Source organism: Embiotoca jacksoni, unplaced genomic scaffold (genome assembly GCF_022577435.1).
Source record: "Embiotoca jacksoni isolate LCO1_2020_lvr unplaced genomic scaffold, fEmbJac1.0.p SCAF_13, whole genome shotgun sequence".
Taxonomy (NCBI): Eukaryota; Metazoa; Chordata; class Actinopteri; family Embiotocidae; genus Embiotoca; species Embiotoca jacksoni.
Genome location: NW_027185263.1, coordinates 3,537,061 through 3,557,523, shown reverse-complemented (window position 1 = coordinate 3,557,523; position 20,463 = coordinate 3,537,061). Strand labels below are relative to the sequence as shown.

General features: G+C 42.2%; 2 protein-coding genes across 2 annotated transcripts; one reads left to right on the top strand and one right to left on the bottom strand.

Annotated features, from left to right (window-relative positions):
- The first annotated feature begins 7,106 nt into the window (after positions 1-7,106).
- LOC138195898 (glucose-dependent insulinotropic receptor) lies at positions 7,107-9,088 on the top strand. Its single transcript, XM_069145541.1, has 2 exons — positions 7,107-7,674; positions 8,409-9,088. Exons 1-2 carry the CDS (start codon positions 7,107-7,109, stop codon positions 9,086-9,088), a joined length of 1,248 nt encoding a protein of 415 aa, XP_069001642.1.
- A 2,850-nt stretch (positions 9,089-11,938) lies between these two features.
- Positions 11,939-15,740, bottom strand: LOC138195896 (dual specificity protein kinase CLK4-like). Its single transcript, XM_069145540.1, has 10 exons — positions 15,627-15,740; positions 14,724-14,790; positions 14,445-14,558; positions 14,124-14,272; positions 13,869-13,963; positions 13,601-13,730; positions 13,346-13,428; positions 13,135-13,214; positions 12,384-12,474; positions 11,939-12,292 (listed from the first exon to the last, which is right to left on the bottom strand). The coding sequence occupies exons 1-10, from the start codon at positions 15,640-15,642 to the stop codon at positions 12,134-12,136; spliced, it is 984 nt and encodes a 327-aa protein (XP_069001641.1). The 5' UTR covers positions 15,643-15,740; the 3' UTR covers positions 11,939-12,133.
- Between the last annotated feature and the right edge of the window lie 4,723 nt (positions 15,741-20,463).

Here is a 20,463-nt window from a genome sequence, read left to right as displayed (position 1 = left end):
CTGCAAGCTGAAAAACTTCTCCCCTGCCGTTAGCTTCCCATTTCAGCTAATGACAAGTTAGTCCAGAAAATGACAACACAGGATTTCCGTTCAGGTTTTCAAAATAAAATCCTCTCTAGCGAGCAGGCAAAAAAACCACCATTAACAATTTAATGATATGAAAAAAAAAAATCTATACTATATAAAGCTGTTGCATTGAATTCAGTAGTTTCATCTTTTCAAATTGTTTTCCACTAAAATAGCTTTACTGGGAATTATATTGCAAGTGCCATTTTGTAATGTCTGCTTGAAAGAGCCTATACAAACTTTAGGAAACTATTAACTAAACAAAGAAATCACACTCCCACGCTCTCTGAGTGCAGCCGGCTTTTGGAAACGACAGATGAGTGGGGAGGGGACTCAGAGAAACACAGTGGGTTTCAAAATAAAAGCTTAACTGCAGTGATTCTAAAATGTTCGTTTTCTATGCATTATGCATTAGTGATAGACAGGTTGTAAAAATTACGCATACACTTTGTAAGAAAACTGATTTTTGTTTTATTGCTGTTTTATTGTGGAGTAGTTAACCAGTCATACAAAAATGCAAAAAAAGCAAAGTTGTCCACCACAACAAGTACAACGTCTTTTCGAGCAGCACAGAAAATTAGTGCCCATTCATTTACACAACTGAGATGTTTTCTGTGATCAACTCTTTTATTTTGATTGGTTGCTATAATGCTTTAAGCCTTTACTTATTCACTTCAGATTGGCAGCCTTTTTTTTTTTAAACAACCTGATACGACCAAACATCGTTATTGCACCATCCATCTTTTTAAAACATCTTCGCTAAGGATTAGCGACTGTCTTCATGGGAACAAAACATAAGTATTTCTGTTCATACATTTTAAAACAACCAATGATTCTCTTTTTTTTGACACAGTTATCAATGATACTGCTCTCTACCAAAGAAATACTCCCTATGAAAACTGATGTGTCACAGTATAACCAGAGAAACAGGGATCTGCATTCGGTTCTGGATTCTTTCAACTTAATTTTGTCGTTGCTGTGAGCACCACAAAAACTAAAGTCACTTCCTTTGTTTTAAATAGAGATTCAAATCTCAGAGACAATACAAAGTCTGCTTGAATAAACCCACAACAACAGTATCTGCTTTTTTTTTTTATCACAGTAAGTAGAAAATATGTTTTTGAATTTGTAGTTTCAGTTGTGCAAATTTGACCAAAGTGCTGTGGATGGGGTCTTTATCCATGCCCAGTGAGACCCCAGATCAGCTGCTCATCAGGCTGCTACACATTCGCAAAATACACCCCACATAGGCACACAAACAAGGATGCTCCTAGTTCACTCAATTTCACTGCTCCTTGACTGGATTCTTTAATTCTTTTTCGGCCCATTTATACACATTCATTTTTGCAACTTGTGTTTGCGTAGGTATTCCCAATTTTTTGATCCAGCTAAGACCTCTAACATTATATTCTTTAGCTTAAAAAAAAACGACTATCCGGTGGTTATTAATGGAGGGAAGAGAGTTTGCCCTTGCATCTTCACACATTACAACAATACTCACAGAGCGTCTAGGAATTTCCGTCGGCTACCTCCCGCTTACACAGCGCTTATTCAGAGTAGCCAAACTCACAGTGAACCCCCTAAAAATGCATTTAAAAGATAACAGTTGATGTTCTTTCCACCTCACCCACATCTCGCGCAGTAAATATCTATAATGTTAATCTTCATCAGTAGAAAAATATACATTTTTTTTTTTTAGATGCTTTTCTCCTCTAAATCTAAAACTCGAGTCAGAGAATTGCAGCAGTGAACAATAATGGCCAGCTGGAGCCCAATTCAGAGAAAACTGAGCGGATGTAAACTCCACTGTCCGAGAGTGGAGTGACACTATTCCTCTTCCCGGGTTTCCTCTTAGTTTCATTTGGTGTTGCACCACTGGGGGTCATGCTTGATGACAGCCGCAGCGGCAGGAGAGTTTCAGGGTTATTACCTCTGACACGGGAAGCGGTGTGGAATCACAGTGTGGTGCGAAGCAGCCGGATGACGCGCTGGTAAAGCTGTTGGACGACTGACATCAGATTTCTGAGGGAGGAGGGAGAACAATGGAGAGTGACAGATGGAAGGAAAATGGGATGGAGAGAGAAACAGTGCTCGGACGCCTTTTTCCTACACCGATGACATTTCATCGTTCTGTCTTCAAGGAGATTAAAGTGCAGAACCACAGGCTGACTTTACTCGACCACTACCAGTTTCTATAGACTTTGATGGATCCTGTATCTCATCTTTATTTTGGGCCAATATGACGATGCTTCCGATTGATAGAGTCTACTCTTTCTCTATTGCAAACCTAAATAGTTTTATACACTTCCATCTCACTTTATTGAAGTTGAAGAGTGGCTTCAATCTAAATCCACTTTTTTGACGTTCTGCCGCGTCACTTTCTTACACTACCTATCAATTCGGGTCCCATTCTTTGGTGTTCATTGAAACACAAGTTATTTTCATTTTTGATAGAGAAAATGATGGTGTGTGTAACATTTTTCATGTTTTTATTGAATTTGGGGTGTTAAGCTGCACAGAGGAAGAATACTGAAGAAGGCCAAAACAGAAGCTGTCTCGGTAAACCACGGGAGTGAGTTAATAATCACAATACAGACGTCCTGCATAACTGATCCTGTGTAAAAAAAACATTGCCTACAACTAGGTCTTATAGGTCTTAATGTCTTCTATTAAGTCTCCAGTTCACATTAAGCTGTTTTTTTTTTTTTTTTCATTAAACCTTCAAGCCCTGGGCTATTTGTTTAAATTTCCACCTGAAAAAAAACATCTTCCAAATATAAATGATACACTTTGGAGAATTTTGAAACATAATAATTTCATTGCCAGGCCAGAGTAAAATTTTAAAAACATTTTCCACCAGAAATATAATAAATATCCAAAACTTCTAAACAAATGTTGAGTTAACTATGATATAAATATGAGGGATCACAAGAAGGCGAGAACTGTTGAATTTAGATTAACATCGTACTAACTTGCTGTTGCCGTTCATGCGTGAAGACAAACGCAGACTCACCGAGCTCCGAGAGAGAAGCAGTTGTTGCGGTTCGGATTGAGGCAGAAGAGCGAGGCCACGCAGTAAACACAGCACAACAACATGGAAAGCAGCCGCCTCTTTAAAGACATCTTCAGTCTGATAGAAACATAAATGCAGTTAGTCACTTTTGAACTTTTCTTTTCAGGTGTGATCTACTCAAAATAAACATTGTCATTACCCAAATCACGATAGGAGATATGCTTCATCATGAGGTAAAAGTGAACAAATCTGGTATTGTTTTTGTCTTTTTTTTCAGTTCTTCTCATCAAACAGAAATAGCACCCAGACCACATTGATGTACGATAACAATAGGAAGCAGCATCCATCTCACTCTGACAGCATCACTCACGTAACATCATCATCACCTTCACAATTCTGTTCAGAAGAACTCTTTCCTGACAAACTGATCTTCCAAAAAACTGGAAACCTCCTTGCTTTGGTTAGAAAAAAAACCCTCCTTCAGATCAGATCCCAGGTCCAGGTGGAGTTACAAGAATCCCTTAGAGCGGTTGGAGGACGACGTTGGCAGAGGTGTAAACAGAGTCCGGGCACCGGGCGTGCTGTTGGGCACTGGGCACAATTACTGCTGACCCTCACTTTGCTTTTTGAAAGGTCCTGAAAAGTCTAGCAGGGGTGAATAACATTCCTACATTGTGTGTCTGCTGGAGCTATTTTGGTTTGTCGGGGTGGGGATAGGGATGGGGATGGGAGTGGGGGCCGAGGGGGGTGGGGTGGGAGGGTTGTGACAGGTGATAAAAAGAGGATCTTTCTTCTCAGGTTGCTCTTTGCCTCGACTTTGAACCGGTTTACATCTGCTTTGCTGCTCTGAGCTGTTGAGGTTTGAGCTCGTGTGTGTGGAAGTGTGATGGCACTGACTGGTCGGGTTGAGCGAACACATAAACATTTATTACACATAACAAGTCCAGTTATGTTAATGATTCTGTTATTTTTCACACAGTGTCTCGTAGAATCAGTTACAGATTCAGTGACAATTTCTTTTTGCACATATTGAGAGTTTTCAGGGGGAAAAAAAAAAAAAAAAAAAAAAAAAGAGTCCACTGTTCGTTTTTCATATTGGTGCGAAATACTCATATCAGAGAGCTGACATGGTCACAATGCCCTGCACATTTCTAGGGAAAAAAAAACATTCACTGCATTTATTTTGTATATTAGCGTTACCCTCAAAGAAGCTACAGGTGAGGTTAACAGAAATATCAGCGGTGTTCGGTCTCAGCCCAGATTTTGACCTGATGGTGGTGCTGCAAAGTCACATTTTTGTGCCAAATCAGCCTCCCTGCACGCTCCTCCAGACTGAGGAACATCTTCGCCCACATGGCTGTCAGGATGCTGAACTCTCTCCCCTCTCTCCACCTCGCCCCATAAACCTTTGCACTATAGACCCTTATTTGCACTACCTTGACCTTATTTATAGTGCAGTTAAGCGTCACTGTGGTTGTTGTCGGTTTTTTTGTTGCATGTTTGTACTTTTCTTTTTGTTTTGTGCACCGTGGGACTGTGAGAAACAATTTTTCGATCTATCTGTATGTCTGTATGTCATGTGGTGGATTGACATTAAAGTTGAAGTTGAAGTTGAAAGAAAAGTCAATCGTCAATCAAGATCATTCGGATTCACTCCGTGGGGACTACTGATGTCGGTACCAGAATATTCATAGCAATCGATCCACCAGCTGTTAAGATACTTCAGTCTGGACCAACCGACTGACCTACATTCCCTCACTCTCCTTGTTCAGATAGTTTCAAAACAGCACAGCGACACATTTTTCTCTTTTGTTTTATTGTTTTGTTGCTGAATGCATATAGCAGGCGCAGTACGTGAGCCATACCTCGACCAGTATTTACCTTCTGGTTGTTGTCAGACAATATAATAAACATGTTATATAAAAGGGGCAGAATAAATCCTCTTATGTTTTAGATAAATAATTAAAAAAACAAAACACTTCATGTACACATTTAGATATAAAAATTGAAAAATTCCTTAACTTTTACCACTTGGAGATGAACACTTTAGCTCCTTTATTGGTTTACTAGTAGGTGAAACAAAAACTCCAATCAACGTGTCGCAGAATTGAACAGTTTACTTACCTACTATACAACATCTGTTTTAAAAGAGACATCATTGGATGACAGTTCATTTTAATGTTAAAACTCAACTTTCTTAAACTGTACCTCAACGTCCAATGAAGTGCTGTTTTCTTGAGACTGCTTCATAAAGAACGCTGCATTACACACGAGACCAGAAGTGTGACTGGCAAACAAACTGTTCAGCTAATCATTAAGCTACTTAATTTTTGACAAGAGTTTCTGTGATTTCAGCATTTTCAACGTTTCTTGTAAAGCATCTTTTTCACAGACTGGAGCTGCTGCTGGAGTTTGAAAAGCTGGTGTGACGCCAGATAATGTTCAGCGTGAGTGCAGAGGGAAAGCGTCATTAACCAGATCTATTTGTGTGTGAATCCTGGTGGAAAATGGTTTCCATCGTGCCAGATGTCTCTCCTGGGGACTCGGACGGCGGCCAGCAGAGTTAGAGTTTAACTCAGCCCATTCAGCTCTGTACGGAGCACTTTAGCTGCTTGTGTTATATAATACTGAATGAATTTTATTAACCCTCGTGTTGTCCTCGGGTCAAAATGACCCGCAGCTGTGTTCAACCAAGTTATATTTTATTTCTATATTTTTATATTTTTTTGGGATCATTGGTCATCATTCTTTAAAGAAACCCTCACAGCCTCCTTGTCACCAATGATCCCAAAAAATATGAAAATAAAATAGAACTTGGTTGAACACAGCTGCGGGTCATTTTGACCCAAGGACAACACGAGGGTTAAGCCTTAATCTGTAATACTCTCACTGCTCATGATCAACAGCTCCATCAATAGTTCCTGAAACATCATGTTCATGAGAACGGGATGGATGGATGGGAGGGATGGGAGTTCACAGTGACCTTTGACCACCAAATCTAATCAATTCATCGTTCATTCCAAGTGAAAGTTTGTGCCGAATATACAAAAAATTCCCTTGAGACAACCCTCAGATAACGTATTTATGAAAATGGGATAGAATGAGGTTGCTCCCAAGCCATGAAAGTGTGACAGTGAGCCAGCATGCAATTTACCACCTAAAAACTGAAGCAGCTTAATGGAATTCAATCAATTCATCAATTGGATATTTCCACCTGTCCACTTTTCCTAATTTAGGCCCGCTTAGCTTTCTGCTCTGACTTCTTCAGTTTACATTCATTTGTTAATTCCTTAATGTTGCAAGATTTAGTACTCCATTGTGCATTAACCCTGACCGTGGAAAGTAAAAAAAACAACGTCTAGATTAAAAATTATAACTACAGAAAATTTATGATAAAAATAGAGCTCTTCCTTTCTGGGAGAGAGCCAGCAGGCAAACGGCTGGGACAAGGGTCAATCGCACAGAGGCAACATCAGCAACGGAGGAGCAGCAGAAAGGTAGTGTGTGTGTGTGTGTGTGTGTGTGTGTGTGTGTGTGTGTGTGTGTGTGTGTGTGTGTTTGTGTGTGAGAGAGAGAGAGAGTGAGAGAGAGGAAGAGAAAGAGAGAGAGAACATGAGGGGAGGGGATAAGAGAGACCTGCTGATAATGCTGTGAGGGTTTCCGTCCTTCTGGCATTTGTTGAAGGGATTTTAAGGACACAGATGAGACCGCTGAGATCGAATGGATGTTTTAGGAACAAGTCAACTTTCTAAAACTTCAGAACCAATCAGCATGGAAACGGTACTGCAACACTGGATTAACGTAACAGGACGTTGGTTAATAAGATTCTTAATTTTGCAATAATCAAACACTTTGAACCTTTGATGCTTGAGTCACATATTTTTGCTACTGGAGAAAATTCTTTTAAAAAATTATTTGATGTTTCAAGTGACACACTTTGAACAGTGTCTGTGACAGATAAAACACAGATCACAACCATGTCGGCCCATCTCAACTGCTCACTGGCTTTGTGAATTTCTTCATCAACATGTCATATTTGGCGGGACAAACGAGCCCTGAGCTGTCTGTCAGCATGACCTCTGACAGCATGGACTCCAACCAACCAATGACCCAGGGCGACGTGAGGCCCCGGGTGATGGGCGTGGTCCTCAGCATCGCTTCCTGCCTCATCATCTCCACCAACCTGCTGGTGGCGGTCGCTTTACTGAAGCTGCTCCTCAAGAAGAGCAGCCAGAGCTGGTGCTTTGTCCTCAACCTGGCGCTGGCTGACACTCTGGTGGGCGTGGCCATCACCGGCCTGGCCACGGAGGACTTCAATAGCCACGTGACCGAGAACCAGCGCGGCCTCGTCGCCGGCGAACTTCTCACAAACGCCACCCGTCCTTCCGCTCAGGGCAGGACCCGGTGCCTCATGCGAATGGCCTTTGTGATGTCCCCCTGCACAGCATCCATCCTGTCCATGTTCCTGATCTCGCTGGACCGCTACGCAGCCATCAAGATGCCCTTGCGTTACTCGCTACTGTCTGGGAAGGGCACAGCAGTTGGGTTCTTGTTGGCTCTGTGGATCAGCTCCTTAACTTTGGGATTTCTGCCAGGTGAGACTTCAAATTGATGAAATGATTCATGGTGTGTTTAGAGAATGGATGGGGCTGTGCTGTTTTCGGAAATTAGCGTCACGAAAGGCACCCATCAGAAAAGGTAGAAGTCAAATCCAGGATTTTACTGGTGCCAGTTAGTTTAAACTGCATCTCAAGTATTAAAACTATGCCTCATTTCACAGAGTAATCTACCAAGAATTTGCACTCATGAGCTACAACTTTGATTGGCAACTGCAGTGTAAATCCTGACATTGGCAACTATTGGTCACAGTTTCAGTCATCGCTGTGATCACAGTCTGGAAACCCTGTTTGCATTAAGGTTTGTTCAGCCACTCTAAACGGTGGACCAATCAGTGACCAGTCGGCAGATGGCTAACTGCAATGCAGTTGAAGTACTTACAACAATGGTGGTGTTAGAGTTACGGTACACAGCATACGTTATACGGTGGCCAATGCCAATTGGTTTGATTCGAATAATTGATGGTCTGTTGTCTATCTAACTGACCTACAGGTGGAGGTAATGCACCAAGACATGCATAAATGTGCCATTAAAGGCAGCATGGAGGAGACTATGGTAAACAGAAAAAAGGTTTAGAATGAACTTATTACAGAATAATATATCAGAGTTTGTGTGTTTATAATGAAAAGGTGTTTTCCCATCAGTGATATCAAGTACAGTGTATTTGAGTGAATGCCGCCTTGTCATGTATCCCATGTCCTGTGTTTTTCAGTCATGGTGCAGCAGCTGCAGGTGGAGGAAGTCTACGACGGCTTCTGCGCCTTCTTCTCCGTCATTCACGACGTGGGCATGATTGTTTTATTCAGCGTGGTCTTCTTCCCCGTGCTCTCTCTGTTCATCTACATGTACCTGGACATCCTGAAGATCGCCTGCAGCCACCAGAAACAGATCTTCCGAGTCAGCCAAGCGAGCTCCAGGACCAGGGACCGCCACGACCACCAACACTACCAGCATCAGCAGCTGAGGAACTGCTACTGGAGTCACGTCAAGGCCCTGCGGACGGTGGCATTGCTCGTGGGCTGCTTCTTGCTCCTCTGGTGCCCGTTCTTTGTGGTATGCATAGTGCACATTGTGTGTGAAAATTGCGGACTAAAAGGCGTGCTAGAGAATTATCTGTGGCTGCTGGGGCTCTCCAACTCCCTGATCAACCCTCTGGTTTACGCCTTCTGGCAGAAAGAGGTGCGGCTGCAGCTGGCAGCCATGTTTTCCTGCATTACAGGCAGGTTGTTGGCTGCCGGACCACCGGGTGTCACGGAGAGATGTGACCTGCAGCCACCTGCGCAGAGTCAGGCCTGCGTTTCAGGAGGAGAAACTCTCAACCCTTCACTGCTGCAGCCGATAAACATTCACGAGGTTCACGCTACGCCGCTGTCAGCCACCACCAGCTTGTAAAAGAAACTGGGAAACCAGAAAAACAATCTCAGTGATACTTTTAGCGACAAGGCTTTGATTGATGAAGAACTGAGATTTGTAAGCATTGACTTTATATAAAAGTAGACATAGCGTCGGAAAAAACGGGGCCGGTGAGGAAGTGCCTTAAGCTGCAAAACCCCCGAGTGCCACTGGAGGTTGGCTTCAAAAAGCCTCCGGCTCCTTAGACTCCCATTCAGCTTATTTTGGTGTTGTTAGCTAAAGTCATTCCTTCTTTTTAGTTTTCTGGAGGTCCATCTAAAAATAATCCGTCAGTGATTAGAAAATAAGCTTCAAAAAGCTGTGTTTTTGGGGGCGTGTCTGTTTGATTAACAGGCCTGTTGTGCAGTCAGGTTACGGCTTTCAGTGGGCGGGACGTATTGCCCATGTGGCCCGACAGTGCTTCATAGGCTTCAGTCTGATCTCAGTCCCTTTAGGTCGGAGCTCGATCCAGGCCACGCAAACAATAAAGTCAAAACCTTTGCGTCCTCTCTTTTCCTCTAATTTTTTGACTATACATCAATACATGTTCAGAACCAATGTATCTGTAAAATATGTTGGTAAAAATAACAATTATCATGTTAAGATCAAAGAGATTCAGGTTTAATGGTGTATTTTTGCCCACTAGCACTGCTTATTTCCATTAGTTAACCATGTACTTACCAGGGAAATTAGGGTTAGCTAAAGTTATTTGCAAGGGAAAACGAAATATGAAAGGACTTCTGTGAATTCTAAGATGGCCGAATTTTCCTTTCAAAATACACTAGTGACATTATACAAATTATCTCATAAGCAGAGCACCTTGTCCGTGCTTGTCAATCAGTTTGCCTGCTAAAACATCACGCTGTTCTCTGCTCTAACTAACAGCAGGAGGGAAGGTGACATCTCTATAATTTAGAAATTTGTTCTGTAGTTCCCCGTGAGACCAGAAGGGTCAGAGGTCAGTGGCAGCAGGGGGCAGGAAGTTCAGTAGTCTGGTTTCACAGACTTTGACATGCGTTCTTGATATGGACCCACAGGGGTTCAGGCCTGTCCCACCGTGGAATCACTGGCTGTTTGAGCCCTTTATGCACACTTAGTGCAAATCTGATCTCCCACAGAGACTGATGAGGGGACATTGTTAAAAAAGCTACAAGAAAGTGGGATGTGAAGCATGTTATGAAATAAAAACTGCTTTCAATTTATGGTTTCTCTTCTGTGCTGAGTGAACTGAAGCAGAACAGATCACAAACAACACGCAGTGAGACAGATACACACGTTTTTTTTTCCCTTGGACCCACTTTGTTTTATTCTGCTTTATTACATCCATGTAATTGAAACTGATGGCTCTTAGATAGCAGATGAGCTGCTCGGTTATCTGATCAGCCGCCATCCTGCACGTAATATTTTATACCTGGATAACTATTCAGTCATGGAAACTTCCTCGGCTGCCTGAATCTTGATGATTATCGTCCACTTTACGTGACGGCAGTCTGGATCAACAAGCTAAATGATGTCAGGGATCTCCAGGTGGGGTTAGATAGCTGACATCTACTTTAGATCGATAGACTGCACAAAGACGACTTAGCTCAGCTGGAAATACAGCTAATTTATTTTACCTGTGCATACAAATTAAAAGACCTGTGGGGCTAACTCAGGTTGGCACAACATACATTAAATGTAAATTTGTTTTTTACAACCTTTTGTCTTTTTTTTTTTTTTTAATTTTCCCCAGGATTTTTTCCCATAATCCTGTTGACAAATATAGATACACCCAAAACGAACACCCAAACACTTGCCACTGTGGTGAATTTAGACATTTTTAATTCCCTTTCATGCTTTTAATACAAATCCATGTATTCACTGTACATGTTTTGGCGGCTTTAAGATCTTCAAAAACTCATGAAAGTTGGTGCCTGACTAATGTGCAAAGTTTCGTGAGGTTTGGAGCATCGTTTGACCTTAAACATCAACTTCCTGTGTCACAATGAAACATCAAACTTAGCCGCATCGCCCTGGCAAAACTATATACTCTATACTATTTACAAAAATTCATTTTGGGTCACTTTTCTTTGAATATTTTGGACGACTTTTTAAAAAATGTTTTTTTTTTTTTTTTTTATCACTTTTTGGAGTATTTTTCTGAACTGACGTGCATGCCTCAAGTTGCCTCTCACTGTGAGGCAACTGCTCTAACCACTGCACAATTCTGTCATACTAAAGCATGTTGTCCAAAATATGAAAAAAAGTCTCTTTTGGGGGACTTTTATTTTAGTTTTGTGTTGTTGTTGACCTTTGGTTTGGTATTAGTATGACCGCATGTACAAACCCGTGGCTTACCCTTAGAGGGACTCGTCCTCCGTGAACCATGTGTAATACCTAAGCGGGGATAAAAAATGCAGTTGTTTATGGAGAATGATAATAATAATCGCTTGAATAACAATAGGGCTTTCACACCATCGGTGCTCGGGCCCTAATTATCACACTGGCCCGAGTAGCTTCACTGAGATAGGTCAAACTTTGAATTTTAACTGCAGGTTAAAATAGGATGATGAAAGACTTTCAGGGCCATCTGTGAAAGAAATACAAACTGATTTAAAAACACATGCTAACCTAAAAATACTGAGGCAGCTAAGTGCAATGTTATTATAATCCAGAAAAATGGTGGATTGATTCATTATACAGTTTTCTAGACACTCAAATAAGAACATGTTTTCACTTGAGTACACGTTTGGCTTCACATCCCACCTGTGGTGATGCATGACCAGATGTAAACAGCTGGAGTAATTAATTGTGAACAGCACAACAGAACTACGACACAACTAAATGCAAAATATTTATTGAAGTGCTGACATGAAATGGTGAATTGACGGAAATCACAGGAATAAATAAACAGGAATGCTCTCTGAAACTCCCTGACGATCCACGAAAATCCAAAACAGGTTAGTGATAGCAACGCTTATATTACAACCTGAGGTAGATGTTGAGTCAGTGTGTGTGTGTGTGTATGTGTGTATGTGTGTGTGTGTGTGTGTGTGTGTGTGTGTGCTAGCTGTGCTGCTGTTGCTTCTGCATCCTCATCAGGCTGAAGAACGGGTGCCACAGCGCCTCCTCCAGGGTGATCCGTCTGCAGACGTCGTACTCCAGCATACAGCCGAGCAGGTCGAACAGCTGCTTCTCCTCCTCATCCCGTCTCTGCATGTACTGCTGAGAAACACACACACGTCACGGTGACTTCCTCCGGCCGACACTTCCGTCTCACCGCTGCAGCTGATTGGCCAGCGTGAACGCGGGATACCTTGAGAGGTTGACAGTGTTTCCTGATGTAGTCGGCGGAGGGGCTCTGCTCGTCCCAGTTCAGACGCCCGATGTGCACGTAGTGCTGCTTACTACACACAGTACAAACACACACACACACACACACACACACACACACACACACACACACACACACACACACACACACGCACACACACACACACACACGGCTTGTTAGTTAGTTGTACTGCCTCGGCACCTCACACCCCACAGCTGTTAATGTGACAGCTGTGGGAGCACATTAAGGGCTTTCAGTCACAAGTAGGAAAGCAGCTGTTACCGCGGAGACCGATGGGCACAACACTCGGCCCTGCTGTTATGTGTTGTTGTTGTTGTTTCCCTGCAGGTGCACAATCCTGACATTTTTTATTAGAGTGTAGCACCTTTTAAAAACTAAAGACTCCTCACTCCTAATATTAACAGCTTTGGATGGGAAAGTGCATTTTGTTTTGCAGATTTTTGTTGTAATTTGGTGCACGTCGCGGGCGTAAGCAGGAGCAGGAGAGCGAGTTCAGGTGGTTTAGATACAACCGATCGCCTCCTAATGGGCTCGGCTGAATGTGAAGATCCAAGGAGGACGTTTCTAGAGAAAGGGATGACTGGGCTTTTCTGCTCCCGCTTTTTGCCACCTTAACTCTGACCAGAACAAGCACGTCATCACATCATCATTAATTCATATCATGCAGCAAAGGTTCTTGCACATAAGCATGTCTATGTGTGTTTGAGGCTACCTGGTCTGTTTCAGCAGGTGCGGGGGAATCGGTCCCAGAACCTTCTCCATCATGGCCAGATGTTCTTTACTGTCATGGGTCTGAAAAAAAATACAGGCGGGATAGAAGAACTCACTGCTGTTTCTGTGTGTGTGTGTGTGTGTGTGTGTGTGTGTGTGTGTGTGTGTGTGTGTGTGTGTGTGTGTGTGTGTGTGTGTGTGTGTGTGTGTACCGGGAAGAGTGTACGTCCAAGGTAAAACTCCATGAGAATGCAGCCCAGACTCCAAACGTCACATGACTGGTTCCAGCCCAAATCTGAGCACAAACACACACATTTAAAAAAGAAAAATAGATTATTTAACTTGCAGCTGAAATGCTCCAGTTGAATAACTCTGTGTGTGTGTGTGTGTGTGTGTGTGTGTGTGTGTGTGTGTGTGTGTGTGTGTGTGTGTGTGTGTGTGTGTTTGTGTGTGTGTTTTGTGTGTACCCAGTATAACCTCCGGAGCTCGGTAGTGGCGTGTCGACACCAAGGATTCGTGGTGTCCGTGGTCAAACGTGGCATTACCAAAATCCACCACCTTCACATCTAGACTCTGCAGCTTCCTTCCCCGACACGTCTGACAAACACACACACACACACACACACACACACACACACACACACACACACACACACACAGTTAAAACATCCTTCACAGCTTGGCAAACCTTGAAATGACAGCATGACATGTTCCACTTGGTATTTTTTTTCTTACTGTTTTAACGTTGGACTGCCGGTCGTAGTCTGAGCGGACAAACAGGATGTTCTCGGGCTTCAGGTCCGTGTGGGTCAGCTTGTTACGATGCAGGACTGCAAAACACACAAAAACACACGTTGGAATTGTTGCGTTGGTTAAAGTTGGAGCGGCGTGAAGTTACCGGTCTTCCGTCAAATTGTTGTACGTCTCTACATTTCATATCTCATTTTTTGCTGATTCAGGTACGGGTCAGAGGTCACCGATCACACTCACAGCAGACGGCTCTGAAGATCTGGAAGGCCATGTGCCGGATCTGCTCCACGCTGAACGGCAGGACGTCGAAGGTGCTGAGGCCGAGCAGCTCGAACACGATGCAGATGTGACCGTCGTGCTCGAACCAGTCCAGCATCCTCACGCAGGCGCTGTCAGGGGAGAGAGGAAGTGATCCGTAAACACGAGGGGAGGCGTTTCAATAACTGAAAAGGCTGAAGAATTGAATGCGAAGTCAATTCTGTAATGACATTTTGTATCAAGTCAAAAGCAAAGAACCCGACAACAAATTTACTCTCGAGGATCTGCTGCGGCTTCACTCACAACGTATTGTCTTCGTCCAGGCTGTTGATCTCCTCCAGCACTGCGATCTCAGACTTGGCTACTTCACGGAAACACTCGATGTTCCTCACAATCTTCACGGCTACGTGCTCGTCTCTGGTAGGCGAACAGGTGCAGAAAAAGACAAAAGAGTAGCTGCAGCAACGCCGCTAATATGACTTCTCCTGCACTGAACACAAAACAAACTTCTACGATCGTACATATTTGACTCTGAGAATTTGATCTTGACCATCACAATGATTGGTCATCCTGCATGCTCACTTGTCTCTGTCGATACACTCCACCACTTTTCCGAAGGCTCCTTCTCCCAGAGTGGAGACCACCTCATCTGCGAAGGACACGACAGACAGTTATTTGGCTCAGCAGTGTGCTAAAAAGGATTGTTAGTGCAAAAACAGAGAAGCACATTTCACCCCCCTAACTGTGTTATTTAAAACATTTTCTTTACTTTTTTTTTTTTTTTCCATTAATCAGAAATTAAGCTGGAGGTCCCAGCACCAGGACGAGGCTTTATCGGTTATCAAAACGCGACCCGTTTACATTTTGCAAACGAAAAGTCTTGAAAAAGTCGGACCAACCTTGAGTTAGAATTATTTTAACAAACTGCTGTGCCCAAAATCAAGACAAAACTTCTGTGCTTTAACTTAATTTACTCACTTTGCTGAAGTTTATCCGTCACCAAACCTAAAAATGAAGTTAGTGGTGGAGGAATATGTTTTTAATCTTAAATACTGATTTTCTTCTCATTTCCACGAATGATAAATGAAGGATAAACTTTGTCTATTTAGTCCTGCAGGCGGACTACAGTATGTAGATTACTTTGTGTACTGTACAACTGAAAACATATAAACTCTAATGACACAGGACGCCTTCAGACTCACTCTCTGTTCACACCACTAGAAACTTCACACGAACTGATCGATTACCAAGTTATTTCCAAATGAATTAATCTGTTTTGGACATATTGTGCTGATGGACGTGACTCCAAAACTTCACCTCCAGCCGCGGTTTCAGAGGTGATCACAGTAACAGAGAACTGTTTGTGGAGTTGCTGGTTCGTGTGGGTGAAGAGTTACCTTCACGCTGCCCTTTCCGGAAACTCAACACATCAAAGCAAGGACAAGGACACAAAAGACACTGAAGATAAAGGCTGTCGGTGAGTACATCTCTCTTTCATCATGAGGCCGACGTGATAAGCCAGGTGTCCCTCTTCGTCGTCCTCGCAGCTCTGTGCCTTCTGACTCCTCTTCACTCCATCATCGGCCGCACTGACAGCGTTGTCACCAGGAAAAGCCGAGTCGAGCTGAAGCAGAGTGTCATCGGGTTTGAGTGGCGCGTTGGAAAAATGAGACGAGTGGAAGATGAGGTGACAAAAGGTGGGCGGTCGTGTTATGAGACGTGGAGACATAATGGACAGCACAGTGCCAGAGGGAAAAAAAATAAAAAAATAGGGAATTTAATTACAATCACAGAACGGTTTAAACTCACACAGAAGATTAGAAACCACCTGGAAGAGATCAGTTCTGTCCTTTTATGTATTAAGAGAAAACCATACAAGTGTAAATGTTCTCTAAATTTGGAACGGTTATTCGTTTTATTTTTAATCCCCTATTACGAACAACAATTTAATGGCCTTAAATGTTTCCATCCAAACTGTGACAAAAGTTCAAACTGACCTCAGGGGCAAAAAATACATTTTATATAGAGATCCTATTTTATTGACAGAACCGGCGGTGGATTAGTCGGGCTAATCGTGTTACATTGGACACTGCTGACGCCGTATTGCATCATACTTAATAGATATAAAGAAGTAACAAGGCAGAGCTGTTATTTCAGAAAGAAAAAAAATACAACATGATATATATATAAAAAAAAAATAGATAAAGACATCCCTGAAAAACCTCTGATAGCCAGACACAATCAGATAAAACGACGTGGATAAACATGAAGAAGACGATTCTACCGAGTTGTAAATCTCCGGGGTGGTGTTGCGTCTGCGTTGATTGAAGCTTCCAGTCTTGGTGTCAGTGTGGCGGTCGGTTTTGGGGTCATCACCGTCTAACAGGAGACAGAAGTCACTCCTTCATGCTGGCTCAGGCAAAGTTAAACCATCAAAATCTTCAGTGGAAGTGACGTTACCTCTCCAGGAATCACAGCCGTTGCCGTTCCTGCCCACAGCACTTTTGTCCTCTCTGGGCTCTGCGACCTCACTTTTCTCCCTCCTCTCCAGCCTCTGATAACTAAACAGGTACAGTAAGAAGGAGAAACAGAGATTCAAATGAGGCTCAGTAATGTGAGATGATTGTCTGGGAACTTGTTGGCCAAAAAAAGGTGAAGCTGGTTTATCCTCTGCAGCTGTAACTTCAGGACGTCTGAGACTGACCAGGACCGGCTCTGCCTTGTCAGAATTTCCAAAATAAATTAACTTGGTGCGTACATGTGGACAGACGTAATGACGTTGTTGGATGCGTGTTGGTCAAAAGGTCAAAGGTGAAGATTCCTGTGCCCTCACAATACACTTTTGTGCAGGAATTTACAGGCTAATAATGACATAATAGGATGAAATATTGAGGTAATGACAATTAAAATCCAAAAGGTACCAAAGGTCAACTTCACTGTAAAATCAAAATGTTCTGCAGAAGCACTTTTTTTGGGGTAATTTTTTTTTTTTTTCACTGTATTGTATTTATCTTCTGCAGCAGCAGAACATCGAGATTTGAAGCATCGGCGGCGGTCACGGCAACAGCGTTGACTTCTGTCACAATCAATCAATGTTATTGGCCAAACGTGTGAATGCATACAAGGATTCCTTCAAAGTCTTCACTACATATATTATATGAGTCTCGACAGACATAGATAAATATATGAATATAATTAAGCATACAACTCACATGCTGTCCTGCCCTGGTACAAATAAAGTGCATTGAAAGATATTTTCTTGGGAGCGTTTAAACTTACGAGATCTTTAGCTACACCTGCATGAAGAACTTGGCTCCTGAGAGCAAATACTCTTCAGTATCTTCCTCTGTAAATTTTCTGGTCCCTCCTGAAGGCAGAAATGTTGAATTTGGATCAAAAACCGACTCCACTGAGAAGTCACGTTTGTCTGCAGAGAGAGAGAGAGAGATGCAGGAACTTCACAGCTATTCTGCTTCGCCTGGTATTCAAACCCTCATTCCTCCGCAACTTGTGATCTACCTTCCCCTGTCTCCACAGCAGCCGGCTAAGCCCTCTTCTCTGTTTTCAAAGCTATACATAGTGTTCCAGTGCCTGCACGAACCTACTGCTTTCCAGGGTTTTGCCTGGTCTTTTAGAAAAATATTTAGTTGCAACCCCCCCGTGCAGCAGGGCGGCGAGAAGAAAACATGAAACCATAATGTGTCCTGTGTGGAAATTTGGTTTGTGGAGCAGTCATCAGATATGGCCAAGAAACAAATCAAAACATTAGTAGAGTGGGTTTAGATCCAAAAAAAACATCAATTCTTACATTTATTGTTGCATTTACAGTAAGAAAGTGTATATTTCTTGGATTTATTGAGCTAATTTGATGATGATTTTATTATCAAATAATATTAATAAGCTTTATTTATACAGCAATTTTGAAAAACAAAGTTAAAAAGTGCTTTACACGGTATTTTCCAGGAATAAAACCTTACATATAAAACCAGGCAGAAATATGAAATAAAATAATTAACACTAAAATAGGTAGAAACAAGTAAAAAGTGTGCTTAGAATTAAAGAATACATGTTTTTTTTTTTTAAGATTTAAGTTTTAAAAAGTGATTTAAAAGATGTACCGGATCTTGCAGGGAGTTCCAGAGGGGAGGGGGACCCTGACCACAAAGCCAAAAGCCTTATCAACCTTGTCCTGAAATAAGTCAGACTTTCCACGGGTGATTGAAAGCCTGATGGCAGCATGTCCGCAAGCTTACACTCTGTGGTGCCAAATGTGATGGCATGCAGATTCATCGCATTCATTGGACCTTTAAAATCTTCACGCAATGACAACTTCTCTCCGTCCCTCTTCCACAAATGTTAAGGAGTGTTAGTCATCCCCGAGCAGGGCTCTGCTCTTGCTCTTCCTCTTCCTCCTCCTCCTCTTCCTCCTCCCTGCAGAAATGGATCCGTCCCTTCATGCCGCCCGGCTCAGCTGTCTCCGATTGACTGTAAATCAGCGGCGAGGACGACTCACTTCTGCTGACAACATGTCATTCATTTAAGCTCGTCCAACAATCACTGCCAGCAGTGTAACGGGTGTCACTGCTTACAGTTTGATGGGCTGAACAAGGCACTAACAGGGCGGGAGAAACTGGCCTGTACTCCAACTGCTGCTACTGAGAACTGATATAATCATTTACAAGAGTGCTTTCGAATCTTGTCTGCACCTCTAATGATTTTATCTGAAATTATTATTTCCTTTTATTTTCTCTCTTTCCTTCCTTCCTCAATTCCTTCTTGGCTCTTTTCCCATCTTTCTCAGTGAATCCTCTCTATGGTATCCCGCAGGGAATGATTCTTCTCTCCTTAACATTTAATTTAAAAAAAAGGATTGATTCAAAATTCCTTATTTTACCTGCAAAACGAAAGATTTTTCTTTTGCTTGGTGACCAGGTGTGTCTCGAAATTAAAAATCTGAATTTAATGTTTCTATTTGTCATAAAGAACTACACATAAAAGGGTTTTATGATCTGATATCATCATTTGTTAGTTACTGTACCTTAGAAAACAATCACAAACATTATAAAATAAACGTCCTCTCTGACAGGAGACCTCGGAGGTGAAGCTTTGGGTTAAAATAACAAGCTAAAAGACAAACTTCTTGATTAAGCTTTTGGAATAATTGTGTTTCTGCTCTCTGCAGACTGCTGCTTTACGACATTTACCCGCTCCTGCACTCCTGATTGGGAAAAAGTCAGAATTGCACAGCGACGATAGTTCTTTGTTCTTTGAACATGAACAAAAAATTGCTTTTTGGGCTTCAGCTGAAACAAATGATCTTTGGGGGTGCATGATAGACTTTTCATGTGTCTTCCTTTTGGATCTTTGTACCTTTTTCTGTATTAATGGCATTGAGATGTTCTGCTGCAGGTTTTATTGATGCACAGTCTCATCTGTCGGTGGTAATATATCACTATTTGCGTCATATTCCTTCTTACATTATTAAAAACTGTTTGAAGAAATAACTAAGACTATCAGTTGTAGTAGGGAGTCTTGTCTGCATGGGCCAGCGTGGACTGAAGGCAGGACCGACTGACTGAAATCCCTTTAGGCTCTTGAGGCACCTGAAAAAAGATACTCTATTCTTCTACCACTTTACACGCAACAGGATCCAATTCGTGCCGGATGGTTGAGTGAGGTGACTAATAGCTATAATTGAAGGGGATTATCATTTGTGGGTTTAACAGTTCATCTGATATGCTTGAAAATACACTGAGATGTAATCTAACAACAGTCTGAGCTCTGACAGCTGACCAGCACACACGGCTCCAACAATAAGCACGATGCCTGCTACCAACACGGCTGCTGAGTCCATTCAAGAGGCAAGGGTAACCATGGATGCTGAAACACAACCAAACACAATCTTTTCACACTGTAAATAAAATGTTAATTATTATGGTCCAGTGTAAAGTATCAATTACATGTTTTAAAACTGTTGTGGCATCAAAAATGAGCTGTCGGCACAGTAACTTCAGTCTGATGCGAATCACAGGAGATGTAATCCATTTTCAAAGAAAGATACCCACGGAAAAAAGTTTTAAATTTACATTTTGTCACACAGTAGAAAATCTACGTGCTCCTGAGACTAATGTGCCTCACTGTCGGACACAATATGAAAGGCAGCGTCTATTATCAACATCCAAAGTAGATCAACTTTTCTTAACCAACATTTGTGATTAACTGTACAACGAGTATAAATCATAAATGTCATGAATATTCATGAAATTCAAATCAACTTATGTTCAATAATTGTGGCTCAGACAAAAACAATGGCCACGAAAAA